This window comes from Megalobrama amblycephala, linkage group LG3 (assembly GCF_018812025.1).
Source record: "Megalobrama amblycephala isolate DHTTF-2021 linkage group LG3, ASM1881202v1, whole genome shotgun sequence".
Classification (NCBI taxonomy): domain Eukaryota; kingdom Metazoa; phylum Chordata; class Actinopteri; order Cypriniformes; family Xenocyprididae; genus Megalobrama; species Megalobrama amblycephala.
This window is the reverse complement of record NC_063046.1, coordinates 58,147,807-58,163,977: the sequence shown is the minus strand read 5'-3', so window position 1 is coordinate 58,163,977 and position 16,171 is coordinate 58,147,807. Positions and strand designations below refer to the sequence as shown.

Here is a 16,171-nt window from a genome sequence, read left to right as displayed (position 1 = left end):
ATGGTCAACTGTTAGTGGTATCATAAGAAAGTGGAAGCAATTGGGAACAACAGCTACTCAGCCACAAAGTGTTCGGCCACGTAAAATCACAGAGCGTGGTCAACATATGTCGCCAACTTTCAGCTGAGTCAATAGCTACAGACCTCCAAACTTCATGTGGCCTTCAGATTAGCTCAAGAACAGTGAGTAGAGAGCTTCATGGAATGGGTTTCCATGGCCGAGCAGCTGCATCCAAGCCTTACATCACCAAATGCAATGCAAAGCTTTGGATGCAGTGGTGTAAAGCACACCACTACTGGACTCTAGAGCAGTGGAGACGTGTTCTCTGGAGTGATGAATCACACTTCTCTGTCTGGCAATCCGATGGACGAGTCTGGGTTTGGCGGTTGCCAGGAGAACGGTACTTGCCTGACTGCATTGTGCCAAGTGTAAAGTTTGGTGGAGGGGGATTATGGTGTGGGGTTGTTTTTCAGAGGTTGGGCTTGGACCCTCAGTTCCAGTGAAAGGAACTCTTAATGTTTCAGCATACCAATACATTTTGGACAATTTCATGTTTTTCCCAACTTTGTGGGAACAGTTTGGGGATGGCCCCACAAAGCAAGGTCCATAAAGACATGGATGAGTGAGTTTGGTGTGGAGGAGCTTGACTGGCCTGCACAGAGTCCTGACCTCAACTTGACAGAACACCTTTGGGATGAATTAGAGCGGAGACTGTGAGCCAGGCCTTCTCACCAACATCACTGCCTGACCTCACAAATGCGCTTCTAGAAGAATGGTCAAAAATTCCCATAAACACACTCCTAAACCTTGTGGAAAGCCTTTCCAGAAGAGTTGAGGTTGTTATAGCTGCAAAGGGTGGGCCAACTCCATATTAAACCCTACGGATTAAGAATGGGATGTCATTAAAGTTCATGTGCATGTAAAGGCAGGCGTCCCAAAACTTTTGGCAATATAGTGTATTAAATATATTATTTTCCAGTCTCACTTCCTGTTACATACCTACGTAACAATGTAACAAATTTGCATAATGCCAGCCTGTGGTCTTAACTGGCTGCCTGTGAACAACATTTAATTTGACCCGTCCTCAAACACTGTAGTTGTAGCTGAGGAGAGTTTGGTTTGTGTTGTCGACATGTCAAGAAGATGCTGTTTTCAGTGGAGCTAGCGACTGATGCTAGAGAGTGCGGTCTTTAGTATCTTTGTTAACGAGCCCACCTCCCATGCTGGAGAAGCCTGTTCGAATCCTGTTTGGAGCGGGTTGAGTAGGACCAGTTACATTTGGTGCCGTGACCCGGATGGGAGTGAGGTTTAGAAGGGTGAGTGTAACGGAATTGAGTTAGTAAAAGCAACTTCACTACCCTGATCTCAAGAGGCACGCTAGAGACTGTGGTCTTTAGTGTTCTTGTTAGCGCACCTGCCTCCCATGCCAGAGATGGCGGTTCGAATCCAGCTCAGAGCAGGTCGAGTAGAATCGGTTACACGACTGTTAAAAAAGTATATTCTATATAGTATGAATATGGTGGTGAAATTCAGATGTACTTCATCCACCATCTTGTTATTGTCACGTGACCTACCAGCATCTGTTGCGTTGCTTCACTGCCATTCATAAATCCTCTCCTGTGGCCTCATGGGATAGTAAAGTGTCCATCGAATGCACACTTCAAAATCTCGAGGGAAGTATTAGGAAATCCTGGTACTTTTCGCGTACTGTTTTTTTAAAATACTCTGTTGGCATACTGTTTTTCTCATACTATATAGTAGGGAAGTATTTTATTTCAGACACAGTGTGAATATTAAACCGAACCGTTTTCAGATGAAAAAGCAATGTATATTAAGAGTAAATTAAAGTTGTTTTTTTTTAAATTGGATGCATGTAAACCTATTGAAGGAGACCTCCAAAACAAAATAAGGAACCTCTAAAATGGCATAACAGGTGTTTGAGTAATTTTCTAAACTAGTGTGTAGGTGAATGCTTCTCCTCATTGATATATTGTAACTAATCCAAGTTTAATCAAGACTTCATTCTCCTCTTTAATGCTGAAATGTTCTCCAAGCTGTTGGAGAGATGGGGCACTATTCAAGCCAAAAATCATCCAAGAAACTTGATGCATGACGTTAGTCGCACACTAATTGTACTTAATCTTTAGGCAAAAAAAGTAAAACGTTTCTAAATGAACAAGAGGGGCCCTATCCTACACCCGGCACAATGCGACGACAAGCGTGATGCAAGTGTTTTTAGCTAGTTTCAACCCGACGCAGAAATTGTTTTCATGTCCAGTGCCATGTTGTTTAAATAGCTAATGCACTCGTGCCCATCTGTTTGCTCATGGGCGTGCTGGTCTGAAAACAAGGTGTGTTCAGGTGCATTGTTGGCGTGTTGCTATTTTGAGGCAACTGAAAATGACAGCGCCATTGACCAACTGAAACCTGGTCTAAAGTCAATGGTGCAGGTTCTTTTTGTTGTTGTTATTTAAAAGGACGCACACTCTGCTTGTTACACACACATGGATGGTTTGTGTGCACTTAGTGTGCAGCAGAGGAATAAAAGGATTCCTCTCTGGAGAAGCGTTCAGTCTTTCCGATTGCAAATTCCACCATGTAAATAGCGAATCCACCATGGTGCAAGTGCACCTGGCTTTTAAAGGGAATGGGAGATGAGACTGATTTATTTAGTTTATTACACATTACACCCAAAACACACCCATGACTCATTAAGAGACTAGGTGCAACCCTTTTGGACCATATGCCTGGCGCGCCAACAATTTTTCCGTCATTAAACTAAGGATTCGGACACGCCCTAAGTGCACCTGCACCATGCGCTTCAGACCATGTGCTTAGATCGTTAAAATAGGGCCCAAGATCTGGACTCCCAATTAAGTGCAACCTAAACATATCTTCCCAGTTTATCAGAGTCAGTGGGACGGTAAATTATAATAATGAATGTTGATTGCTGTAAAGCCATTGTACATTACTATATATTCGAGAATAAAGAAATGTTGCTAAAATAGATTACAGCATTCACAGCACTGAGACCATCAGGAGCATACTGAATGAAGAACAAAGTATTTTATTTCTATATTTGGTATAATGTTGATTGCCACAAAAGAATGGACTGAAAATGGACTTCTAATGAGGCACCTACATTAGAAGTGAATGGTGCCAATTATTGGAGGATTTAAAAGAAGAAATGTGAAGCTTATAATTTTATAAATTCAACTAACAGAAATTCTTCTGTATTGTTTGAGCTGTGAAGCTGTTTAAAGATTTTTGTAATTGATGATCAGATGCCAGCTTTGTTTTTGGATTCAACACTTGTCTTATCTCTCTCTGCCCAGGCTGTGGATGTAGACATCAATGCTTCTGTTCAGTGTTATTTACACAGGGGCCTGAGGGGCACAATACAGTGAGATGCTTTGTGTTAATGCATCTAAGAGTACATCACAAAGGCCAGCCATCAAGCAGTCAAACCATTGTTGTTGAACAAGTCTATTGACGGCATCATTTTTTGGGGGGTGGCGGACGTCAGTGGCCTTTAAATACACAGGGTTCAGGCTGCGTCTGTTCATGTACAGGGTGAAGGAAGAAGATGGACAATCACATTCTCTACACTCTGTTTCTAATAGTGAGTTTTCATGTCATCTCGATCTGGAGTGATGATGAGGAGGTACTTTTCTGTCCAGAGCACCAGCTGGCCTTTGAGAGCTCCTGCTATGAGTTTGTGGCTCTGCAGCGCAGTTTCCTCAGCGCTCAGGCTTGGTGTGAGCGGGGCGGTGGGCACCTGGCCTTCATCCAGAATGATGAAACCCAGCAATTTCTCCAAAAACACCTGCAGACGGAGCAGGATTGGTGGATAGGACTCGCGCCTGCTTCCACCAACCTCACTCTGGACTCTGCTGCCACTGAAGGTATATTTCTAAAGTTTCCTGGCTATGCTTCTCAAGACATATGTTGTTGATGGATTGCCTTTTATAACAGCTTTGAAAATTTATCTAGGCTCTGGTGACTAAATAAAATATAAATAGGCTCTTATTAATTAGAAGATGCACCATTAGCCTGTTAACTCCCTTTTTGAGCATGAATAATTCTGACAGTGCAGATTGTTGCATTTTTTTTTTTAATTAAATAAAAAGTTATAGAAGTTTATGTTTACTGTAAAGCAAATGTACTAAACTAAACATTTTAAATTTTATAAGATTTTTTACAAAAAAATGTGGATGCTAAAATTGCTAGAAAATCAACGCCATATATCTAATCAGGTTGTGTTCCAAATTTGAAGTTGATATCACAAAAATTGAGCTCACTAAAAGGGTTTGAAGTACCCTTTCTATGGTAGAGCAATGTCCAATTTGAAAACTTTTTTCACAGGATATATATATATATATATATATATATATATATATATATATATATATATATATATATATATATATATATATATATATATATATATATATATATATATATGTATGTATTTGGACCCTGCTTGTCAGTGATGCTTTATCAGAATAAGCTGACAGAACACTCACTGACTGTTAAAATGTCTTATCTCTCTTGTCAGCTGTGTTTCATGTACAGATAAACAATTTTTCAATCATGCACCTACACTGTAACATTAACACCATTATTGCCAGCTATCTGTTATCTCTACAGAGCAGCCGGTTGTTAATGGGTCTGTGGCTTGACTCCAATCTCTGGCTCTACAAAGACACATTCTTTATTGCCATGTCTCCTTTTGTGCTAGTTTTGTCTCTGTTTCTATGGATGGCTGTTGTAGGCATCAAGCAAAAGGGAGTATAGTCTTTTGTTGTGCTGTTTATATCCAGCACCTATAGATAGAAGAGTAGAATGCTCAGTTATCATCATGGTGTACTGGAAAAATTGAGTTTTTTAGTTGATATATCACAACAGGGTAGATATTTGTATTGGCAAAAAGGATATATATTTGTAGTAACAGGGTTGCTATCACTCCCTAGGTTTGGGACCAAATTTTTAATTGTAAATTTGTCAAATTCAGGTCAAATCCCTCTTAACACATCCTAAGACTTACTCAAAACAAATTTGGGTCATCTTATCTGATTTCTGACACAAATGCAATAATTGTGAGAAGTTTTGAATTTGGTTTATAGTGAGGAAACCATACCTTAGTCAGGTTAGACACCATAAAGCAAGTCTTTGAGAGATAGATGTAGGGCTGCACAACTTGGGGAAAGAATCTAATTGCAATTTTTCTAGATAAATTGTGATTTAAAATGTGATTTTTAAAATGAAAGAAATTATAAAGAACACCAGGTTTGTTGTGCTTGTTTGTGGGGCTGCACACAAAAATGTTGTTTTTATATATCAATATGACTAATTATTAATATTATTTATTATTATGTCTAAATAAAAATATTAATAAGAATATTAATAAGAATATTACTATTGTAATAACACTATTTCACTGCAGGGGACCTATAACTCTAAATAATTAGAAAGGTGTAAGTTTTTTTTTATAAAATATTAATTTATTATGATAAAAAATCGTATTTTTTGTCAGGAAACCTTATGCATGCACTAAGAGAAAAAAACCTGTCTGTACACTTCTTTACACTGAAGAAAAATATATGGATTTGCATATGTTTACTTCAAATTTCTCTAGAGAGGAGTATTATTTTTTCCTATTTTTACCCAAAATAGGGTGATGTGAACATTATTAGTGAGTGCACGCATGTAATGTCTGTTTCATTCATACTCATAGCCGGAGGGCGCCCTCACGCAGAAAGTCCAAAAATGAAACTCATAGAAGTCATAAAACTTTCAGGAAATCCCTTGTATTGACAAAGACACCCAGCTATCATTTTAGCAGAATAAAACGCAGATAGAGGTGTTTTGACTGGTGAAATATGAAGACAATAAACATACGATAAAGAGTAAACACCTGTGTTCTTCAAGCCTTTATTTCTGCCTCATTCTGTGATATGAAGCCACATTAGATCACAAAAGGAAGTTTCAAACACTCAACTGACATTATGAAGTGAGTTTGGAGTAAAAACATGACATTAAATGTACTCCATTGTTGGACAACTGGTTTTTAAATTTTAGATAGATGTTTGGCGCATGTTGCTTTTTCAAAAGCATGGCATCTATGCTTCCAGAGATGGGCATTTACATCAGGGTTGCAAGGTTTTCACAACAAAACCCGCCCAATCGCTACTCACAACTAGCCCAAAACTAGCCCAATACCATTTCAGGGGGTCCCCCACTAAAAATCAAGTTCCAGGGGGTAATATCTGTGTTTTTGGCAGGGTTCCCCTGGTAAAATTCATTATTCAGGGTCTAAATATGTAAAACATGCGGCAACAGTGTAAAAGTAGCCCAATTCTGCAGGAAAACTGCGGACTAAAATAAGGCACTACCCTGAATTTAAGTTCTATTGGTTATTTATTTCACACTGGTTTTTTATATTGAAATATTATTAACAAAATGTCTTTTTACTCAAAATAGCAGCTTGATTATTCTCCATTATGATCTAAACAAGAATAAAAATTGTAAATATTTGTTGTTGTTGTTGTTGTTTTTTTTGTTACCTTTTGTTCTCAGGTCCCTTGTCCTGGTTGGATGGTTCGGATGTTAGTTATTCCAACTGGCTCCAAGAGCCCTCGCTGAATGCATCCTGTGGCTACATCAGAAGAAATTCTGGATTTCAGTGGGAAACCAACAGTAACTGTAGCCAGGAGCTCTACTTCATCTGCGAGTTTGGTTGGTTTCTTTTTTTATAAAAAAATATTTGGTAACAGTTTATTTTGATGCTCCCCAACAGACATTGTACGGACTATAAGTAACTTTGCAAGTATGTGTCAGCTTATCTTACAAACCCAAACCCTAACAGTCTGCTGAAGCTTGTTTCCTCCACTGAAAAAAAAAATAAAATAAAAATTCTCACAATTGCAAGTTTACATCTCCCAATTCTGACTTCTTTTCTCAGAATTTCATAGGCCGATCAGGCATAACATTATGAGCACTGACAGGTTAAGTGAATCACACTGATTATCTCTTCATCACGGCACCTGTTAGTGGGTGGGACATATTAGGCAGCAAGTGAACATTTTGTCCTCAAAGTTGATCTCAATCCAATCGAGCATCTGTGAGACGTGCTGAACAAACAAGTCCAATCCGTGGAGGCTCCACCTCGCAACTTACAGGACTTAAAGGATCTGCTGCTAACATCTTGGTGTCAGATACCACAGCACACCTTCAGGGGTCTAGAGGAGTCCATGCCTCGACGGGTCAGGGCTGTTTTGGCAGCAAAAGGAGGACCAACACAATATTAGGAAAGTGGTCATAATGTTATGCCTGATCGATGTAAACTCACAATTCTGACTTTTTTCTTGCAATTGCGTGTTTATAACTCACAATTCTGACTTTATATCACTCAATTTTAACTTTATATCATGCAATTCTGACTTTATAACTCACAACTGCAAGTTTATATCATGCAATTCTGAGAAAAAAGTCAAAATTGTGAGATAAAAAGTCGCAATTACCTTTTTTATTTTTATTCAGTGTCGGAAACAAGCTTCCAACTACAGTCTACTAATACTCTAATGAGTGTTAGTTGACACGTCGTTGCAAAGTTACTTGTAGTTAATAGAATGTCTAAAGTGGACCATCAAAATAAAGTGTAACCAAATATTTTTCTCACTAACTTCTCTGTTTGATTTGGTTTCAACCTGAGTTGATTATCGATCAATATTTTTTAGAGTCTGGGCGCTCTTTAGCCTGTGCTGATCATAACGCTACGCTTCAGTGTGGCTCCGGTCAAGTGATAGAGATTGATGACAGCTTCTATGGCAGGAAGGCGGTGCATTACTGCAGGCCCAACCACGCTCCCTCACATGTATCTCCACCGCAGGACGAGTGCAGCTGGGTGGATATAGTAGATACAGTGTCAGGTACATCCACTGCAACTATTATATGACACTTTCCATGAATAGGTTACACTTAGGTGTCACATGACCTCAAATTATTTCTTACTGCATCCATTAAGATTAACCATTCAACTCTGTTACCCAAGTTATTTAGGTGTCACAAGACTTCAAATAGTTTCTTACCACATTGATTAAGGTCAACCATTCAACTCTGTTACCCAAGTTATTTAGGTGTCACGTGACTTCAAATTGATTCTTACCACATCCATTAAGATCAATCATTCAACTCTGTTACCCAAGTTATTTTGGTGTCACGTGACTTCAAATTGTTTCTTACCACATCCATTAAGATCAATCATTCAACTCTGTTACCCAAGTTATTTTGGTGTCACGTGACTTCAAATTGATTCTTACCGCATCTATGAAGTTCAACCATTCAACTCTGTTATACAAAGTTATTTAGGTGTCATGTGACTTCAAATTGTTTCTTACCGCATCCATGAAGATCAACCATTCAACTCTGTTACCCAAGTTATTTAGGTGTCACGTGACTTCAAATTGTTTCTTACCGCATCCATGAAGATCAACCATTCAACTCTGTTACCCAAGTTATTTAGGTGTCACGTGACTTCAAATTGATTCTTACCTCATCCATTAAGATCAACCATTCAACTCTGTTACCAAAGTTATTTTGGTGTCACGTGACTTCAAATTGATTCTTTTTTTTTTTTTTTTTTATTTCTCAATTGCGATTTTATTTATTTATTTTTTTTTTATTAACAGACAGACAGACAGATGTACAGACTCTAATAGTGCAATGACCAACAATCTAGTAGTCCCATAATTACAGAAGTGAACAAAAAAAGGTGTAAATATATAAGTGTGATGTGTGTGTGTGTGTATGTATGTGTGTGTGTGTGCCCATTTATTACCATTGTCATCACTATTACCACCACTCACCCACCATCACTATTCTGGCATTAGTCAAATTTTTTTTTTTTTTTTTTTTTTTTTTTTTGTCCGTCCGATGTAATGATTACCATTGTCACACCACTCTCAATGAATCAATTAATTTCAGCTAGTGATATAATATAATATAATATAATATAATATAATATAATATAATATAATATAATATAATATAATATAATATAGACCTCCCCCCTGCATCTTTTCGGTACCTATGTCCTTTTTTTTTTTTTTTTTTTTATGTTATGTGTAGTGTCTAAGGTGCATTAAAAGAAGGGGGACATTGTGTGAGTGTGTCAACCTGGGACAGAGCTGCTGTCCCAGTGAACCACTTCTCGCCTGTCTCACCTGCCTGAGTGTTTGTGAGGTTTTTCAATGTATGTATATATATTTTCTCTTCTACGTTGTGGTGCATTAAAAACACGAGAAGATTAGGGGGGGATTGGAAATAATCCAATGTTTTAAATATAGTGGTATTGACAATGAAAACCAGGTTAGTTATTCCAAAATAGCAATAATAATAATAATAATAATAATAATAATAATGATGATGATGATGCTGTTGATGATGACAATGATGATGACAATGGCAATGATAAGAGTGATAAGAGCAACAATAAATAAAACAATAATGACAATGGTAACAACAAACAATAATAGCAATCATAACATTAACATTAATGAAAGTATAAAAATAATGACAATGATGACAACAATAACAGCAATGCAGTAATATCTGTGGTTTGATTATAAGGTGGGAGGAGTTGAAGTTGAGGATAGAGAAGGGATTCAGAGTTGTAAGAGGTCAGAAAGTGTTGGATGACAGAGGTCGGTTTCAGATGAATAATTATAGGAGTGAGATGTATATTCAAATGTAATGAAGTCAGTAAGGAGATTTTTCCAGTGGTTAATGTGTATGTTGTTGCGAGTTTTCCAGTTCATGAGGATAGTTTTCTTGGCGATGGTTAGAGCTATTAGGAGAATTTTAAAGTTTATAGATTTATCATTAATTATTGTGAGGTCCCCTAGCAAGCAGAGAGAGGGCGATAGTGGGATGTGGCAATCCACTAAAGTGGATAGTGACTGTGTTACCTCTTCCCAAAACTGTTTGATGGGAGTGCAGTGCCAGGTTGCATGGATGTATGTATCTGTGGATTTCTGACTGCAATGTGTGCAAATTTCTGATGTAAAATCCATTTTAGCTAATCTATTGCCCGTGTAATGTGTTCTGTGAAGTGTTTTGTATTGTATTAATTGAAGATTAGCATTTTTGGACATAAGATAGATGTTTTTGCAGATTTGGGTCCAGAAGTTGGCATCAGGAGCTATTGAGAGATCATTTTCCCATTTTATTGTTGGCAAGTATATGGTCTGAAGTTGATTTGAAATGATTCTTCAAATTGATTCTTACCGCATCTATGAAGTTCAACCATTCAACTCTGTTATACAAAGTTATTAAGGTGTCATGTGACTTCAAATTGTTTCTTACCGCATCCATGAAGATCAACCATTCAACTCTGTTACCCAAGTTATTTAGGTGTCACGTGACTTCAAATTGATTCTTACCGCATCCATTAAGATTAACCATTCAACTCTGTTACCCAAGTTATTTTGGTGTCACATGACTTCAAATTGATTCTTACCGCATCCATGAAGATCAACCATTCAACTCTGTTACCCAAGGTATTTTTGTGTCACGTGACTTCAAATTGTTTCTTACCACATCCATTAAGATCAATCGTTCAACTCTGTTACCCAAGTTATTTTGGTGTCACGTGACTTCAAATTGATTCTTACCGCATCTACATCTGTATGAAGTTCAACCATTCAACTCTGTTATACAAAGTTATTTAGGTGTCATGTGACTTCAAATTGTTTCTTACCGCATCCATTAAGATCAATCATTCAACTCTGTTACCCAAGTTATTTAGGTGTCACGTGACTTCAAATTGTTTCTTACCGCATCCATTAAGATTAACCATTCAACTCTGTTACCCAAGTTATTTTGGTGTCACATGACTTCAAATTGATTCTTACCGCATCCATGAAGATCAACCATTCAACTCTGTTATACAAAGTTATTAAGGTGTCATGTGACTTCAAATTGTTTCTTACCGCATCCATGAAGATCAACCATTCAACTCTGTTACCCAAGTTATTTAGGTGTCACGTGACTTCAAATTGATTCTTACCGCATCCATTAAGATTAACCATTCAACTCTGTTACCCAAGTTATTTTGGTGTCACATGACTTCAAATTGATTCTTACCGCATCCATGAAGATCAACCATTCAACTCTGTTACCCAAGGTATTTTTGTGTCACGTGACTTCAAATTGTTTCTTACCACATCCATTAAGATCAATCGTTCAACTCTGTTACCCAAGTTATTTTGGTGTCACGTGACTTCAAATTGATTCTTACCGCATCTACATCTGTATGAAGTTCAACCATTCAACTCTGTTATACAAAGTTATTTAGGTGTCATGTGACTTCAAATTGTTTCTTACCGCATCCATTAAGATCAATCATTCAACTCTGTTACCCAAGTTATTTAGGTGTCACGTGACTTCAAATTGTTTCTTACCACATCCATTAAGATCAACCATTCAACTCTGTTAGCCAAGTTATTTAGGTGTGTCACAAGACTTCAAATAGTTTCTTACCGCATCCATTAAGATCAACCATTCAACTCTGTTATACAAAGTTATTTAGGTGTCATGTGACTTCAAATTGTTTCTTACCGCATCCATTAAGATCAACCATTCAACTCTGTTACCCAAGGTATTTAGGTGTCACATGACTTCAAATTGTTTCTTACCGCATCCATTAAGATTAATCATTCAACTCTGTTACCCAAGTTATTTTAACGCAAAATAAACAAATATGTTTCTGGGAAATATAAGTTTATCAAAACACTACACACAAAAAAACTGTGTTATCTGGTAACTGTTATCCATTCTCATATCTATTGATCGTAATGAATTTATTTATTAAGTTTTGTCTTTTTGACTTTTATGCTTATTTACTGTTTATTCCTAAATCACACATATCAGCATTTTAAACTGTATTTAGACATCTTAAATTTTGGAAACATGTTTGTGAAAATTCCAAACGTCATATAAAAAGTCTGAAATTTCAGCAGCTCATAAAATATTTTGTTTGACCTGAGGTTTACAATCAACAGCAAAGTGTTAAAAAGTCTTTTTTTTTTTTTTTTTTAAAGAGTTACATACCTTTTAACCTCACTGTATTTATGGAAAGTGCCATTAACAATAAAGTCCATTTGTAACTTTTAGGCCCGGTTTCACAGACAGGGCTTAGATTAAGCCAGGATTAGGTCTTAGTTCACTTAGGATATTTAAGTTGATTTTATAAATGTGCCTAAGAAACAAACATCACTGGTGTGCATCTTGAGACACAAAAATGACACTGACATATTTTAACATATGTCAGTGCAAGTTGCTTTCAGTTAAAACAGCTCAAACATGCATTTTAGTCTGAGATTAGTCTTAAACCTTGTCTGTGAAACCGGGGGATGATTTATTATATATTTGCAAGTGTTTCATGCAACCACTCCCAAACGTATACAGTTTATTATTAATGGGGAACATATGGACTTTGCAAAGCGTTCTTTTTTGTGACACAGAAACCATGAAGGGCAATAAAGCGCAAAAAGCTTCTTCATCATTTACAAAAGCACATACTCGGCAACTATCAGATTACATGCTTCTTAGCCATAAAAAGGAAATTATGCCCAACTGTATGCACGAGTTCAATATTTACAGTGGTATTACTCACACAATAGTTTATTTGAGCATGTACAATTGTGCATTCAGCAGCATATAGTGATTAATGTTAGTGATTATTTGCACACTGAATGTAAAACTGTTCTGTTTCTTGTTTTCTGTTAAGAGCACTGCCACGGGCTGCAGGTGTGTCAGGCTGCTGCCGATATATCATCTTTTGGAGAGCCGTGCCCTGCACTGGGAAGCTACTTGTCAGTGGAATATCATTGCAAAGATGGTCAGAACTCTTTTGTCCCCACCTAGTATGAAACATGATGTAACATTAAATGAAAAAGCAACGTATCTGATGTTGATAATATGGTGCATTATTGTCTCTTATGTATTACACACTGTGGCCTTTAGACACTTTGTTTATTACCCCAGTACGTGACTGATTGCATGGATTCTGTCATCTTATCTGTTGCACAATCCTCCATTTATTTAGACTTGTCGGTCGAAAGAACATTTAAGTTACACAAGCAATACTTAAAGGTACACTATGTAACAAAATGAACTAAATTTAAATAATGAGTCAATACATTGTCAGTCCTTCTTCCAAAACGTGTTTTTGTCATACCCTGGTTCACTATGGTAAGCCTATTATAAGTGTTTATATTTTAGTGTTTTGTTGGCGGGAAATTACGTACATGTCACTCGCCTGTGCGTATCTTGTCATATCCGTAAATAGAGAAAAGATTCTCCGGCTACTTTGACACATGTCTGGTGTGGGAGTGGCATAGGTTAGTTGTCACAACGAGTGAGAAAGGTTGACATGGAGTAGCTAAATCTCGATCCTCTGGGGAATCACCTGTTTAAAACAAACGCCAAACAAAGAAGAGTCTGTTGGCAAAAAGAGAACGCGACAGAGCTCGTAATAAAACAAGAATCAACATTGGCTTGGCTTTTTGGAGATAATGAGTACTGAAGGGATTTGAAATGTTGGCGGAGATGATGGTGTTTTTATTACTCAACAGGTTAGAAAGGTATTTTAGTGAACAGATGAAATGCCTTATGTAACTCTCTAACAGAGTTTATTGTAAAGTAGGGGTGGGCGATATGACCAAAATCTTATATCACTATATGATAAATTTTATTTCACGATATATAGTTATTTTTGCTTTAAACAAGGTTTTTATAATATAAAAATACACTGAAATTTCATAATTCTTATCATTTTCAATATCATTTAAAAAACTAAGGTCCCACTTTATATTAAGTGGCCTTAACTACTATGTACTTACATTTAAATTAATCATTTGATACAATGCACTTATTGTGTACATACATGTTTTTACATTGTGCTTGTATTTTAAAAAAACACCTGCATGTAATTACATCTGTAATTAATTTCTGTAATTACATTTATAATTGCAATTCAATATGAACCCAATAAGTACATTGTACTTATTTTTTGATGTAAGTACATAGTAGTTAAGGCCACTTAATATAAAGTGGGACCAAAACTAATACTATCCTAAAAAAAACTCTCCAGCTTACTGCAGACAAATAAACAGTGATAAAGAAAGAGCAAAGAAAGCAAACTACATCAGAACAAAGACACAAATGAAATAGATCTACCTAAAAAAACATCAAGTACTAGAAATACTACATAAAATATATAAAGTAATCAAATGTTTAAACAAACACTGCATAGTCTTTACAGTGTAAATTAAATATACATTCATTCTTATTACATTTACAAAAGTGATTCAGTCAAAAGCAGTGAGATACTTTCTCTTTTTTTGTTGTTGTTTGATTAGCATTAATGACAGCAGGTAAATTTGGATGCTGTCCCTTTAAGACCAACTGAACGGTCCCATTATATTCGTGCATTGTTCTTTCTCAATTTCTCAGTTCTTTATCAACTATTTACATTGACGTAAGACATAAATTACTCTGTTTACTTGCAAATACACGCCACTTTGATACATAGGTATGTGTATTTAGCCGTTTAAGCCCGATTAGGCGGCAAAAAGCACTCAGTTCAGTCCTCACGAGCTCTATGAGCAGCGACTTCATGTCGCGTGTCTCTCAGAGAGCTCATGCATATACTTAAATGAGTTGTCTTTTGATGCTAATTGTGCTTCAATGGTTTAAAATTAACTGTTTTTAAACCGCAGTGCTTAAAAACGCATGCAAACGATAAGCTTTTGTGACCGCGCAACACAGAAACGTCACGTGAGCATAACCGCAATACTGCAAGACGATAGCCCAAAATCTCCACCGGTTGACAAATTTCTACCAGTTGATCGTATCTACCGGTATATCGCCCACCCTATTGTAAAGCATTATTATCTATTTTGACGGGTCATATTCATCTGCACAGAAATGCAGAGCTTAAAGCACAACCAAAACAATGTTCTTCCGCAAAATGCATGCAGTTTTTTTTAACCGCTAGAGACTTTTATGAATCAAAAGTTGGCCATGTTTAAATAATTCCCCATTAAAAAATTTCTTAACATCTACTCTAATCTTGAACTTTTTTTTTTCCCTAAATACTGCACGTCTTGCTATCAGCTCTTCATCTGCTGATGAGCAAACTGGCTGCTGTCTTTGACAACATTACCATTACAGTGAAGTGGTTGCTGCATCCATTTCAAGGCAACCTCACGTGCACTTTGAATGCTGGGGATGGACACATCATTGATAATTACAGTCCAGAGGAGTGAGTGTCGCCCTTCTGTATGTCATGATGCAACGTAATAGCACTGATTGATTAAAATGCCATGAAAAATGTGCAAGAAAGTGTACTTAAGTGTGTTAAGAAACAGTCATGAAAATGTACTTTCTTTAAGTGCACTTTAGAGGTCTTTTATTTGATTAATATTATATTATCTAGTATAGTACAGTTTTTTTTATACTTTCAAGTATAAAATATACCTTTAAGATTTGAAGTACACTACAAGAGTACATTCAATACAATTAAGCACACGTCTTTTTCAGAAGGGAACTTGACTGACTGATGATTGACTGTGGAAACTCTTTTTAGGATGGAGAATGTGGTCCATAAGTACAGCCATGCTGGAGTATACACTGTGGCAGTGGAGTGCAGCACTAGTGAATGGCATGTGACAGCCCACAAGAGCATCACTATCCAGGAGCCTCTTGGAGAGTTCGGGACTATGAAGTGCCACAGCATGAATCAATCCACAGACTATAAGAACTGCAAAGCACTTTATGATAACCCTCTAAAAATCCAAGTGGAGTTAGATGCAGGTAAAAAGAAATGTTTTACAGTTGTTGATGTTGTTATTATTTATTTATTTTCTGACGTAATTTATGAAAGCTTGTTTTCACCATGGCATAAAAAAATATAGTTAATAGCAACTTTTTATCTCACATTTCTGACTTTTTTCCTTGCAATTGCGAGTTTATATTTTACAATTTTGACTTTTTTTTGTGCGTTCATATCTCACAATTCTGACTTTATGAATTGCATTTAGGAGTTTATATCACACAATTCTGACTTCATTTTTGTAAGTTCATATCTCGCAATTCTGACTTCATT

At 36.7% G+C, this 16,171-nt stretch overlaps 1 protein-coding gene across 1 annotated transcript in view; it reads left to right on the top strand.

The window, feature by feature from the left end:
- Positions 1-3,586: 3,586 nt before the first annotated feature.
- Positions 3,587-16,171, top strand: part of pkd1l2a (polycystic kidney disease 1 like 2a) — a 35,689-nt gene continuing 23,104 nt past the window's right edge. Inside the window, exons 1-6 of the mRNA XM_048183327.1 lie at positions 3,587-3,905; positions 6,580-6,738; positions 7,740-7,931; positions 12,791-12,901; positions 15,181-15,328; positions 15,653-15,879. Coding sequence (XP_048039284.1) covers positions 3,587-3,905; positions 6,580-6,738; positions 7,740-7,931; positions 12,791-12,901; positions 15,181-15,328; positions 15,653-15,879 — 1,156 coding nt within the window. The remainder of the gene's footprint in view (positions 3,906-6,579; positions 6,739-7,739; positions 7,932-12,790; positions 12,902-15,180; positions 15,329-15,652; positions 15,880-16,171) is intronic.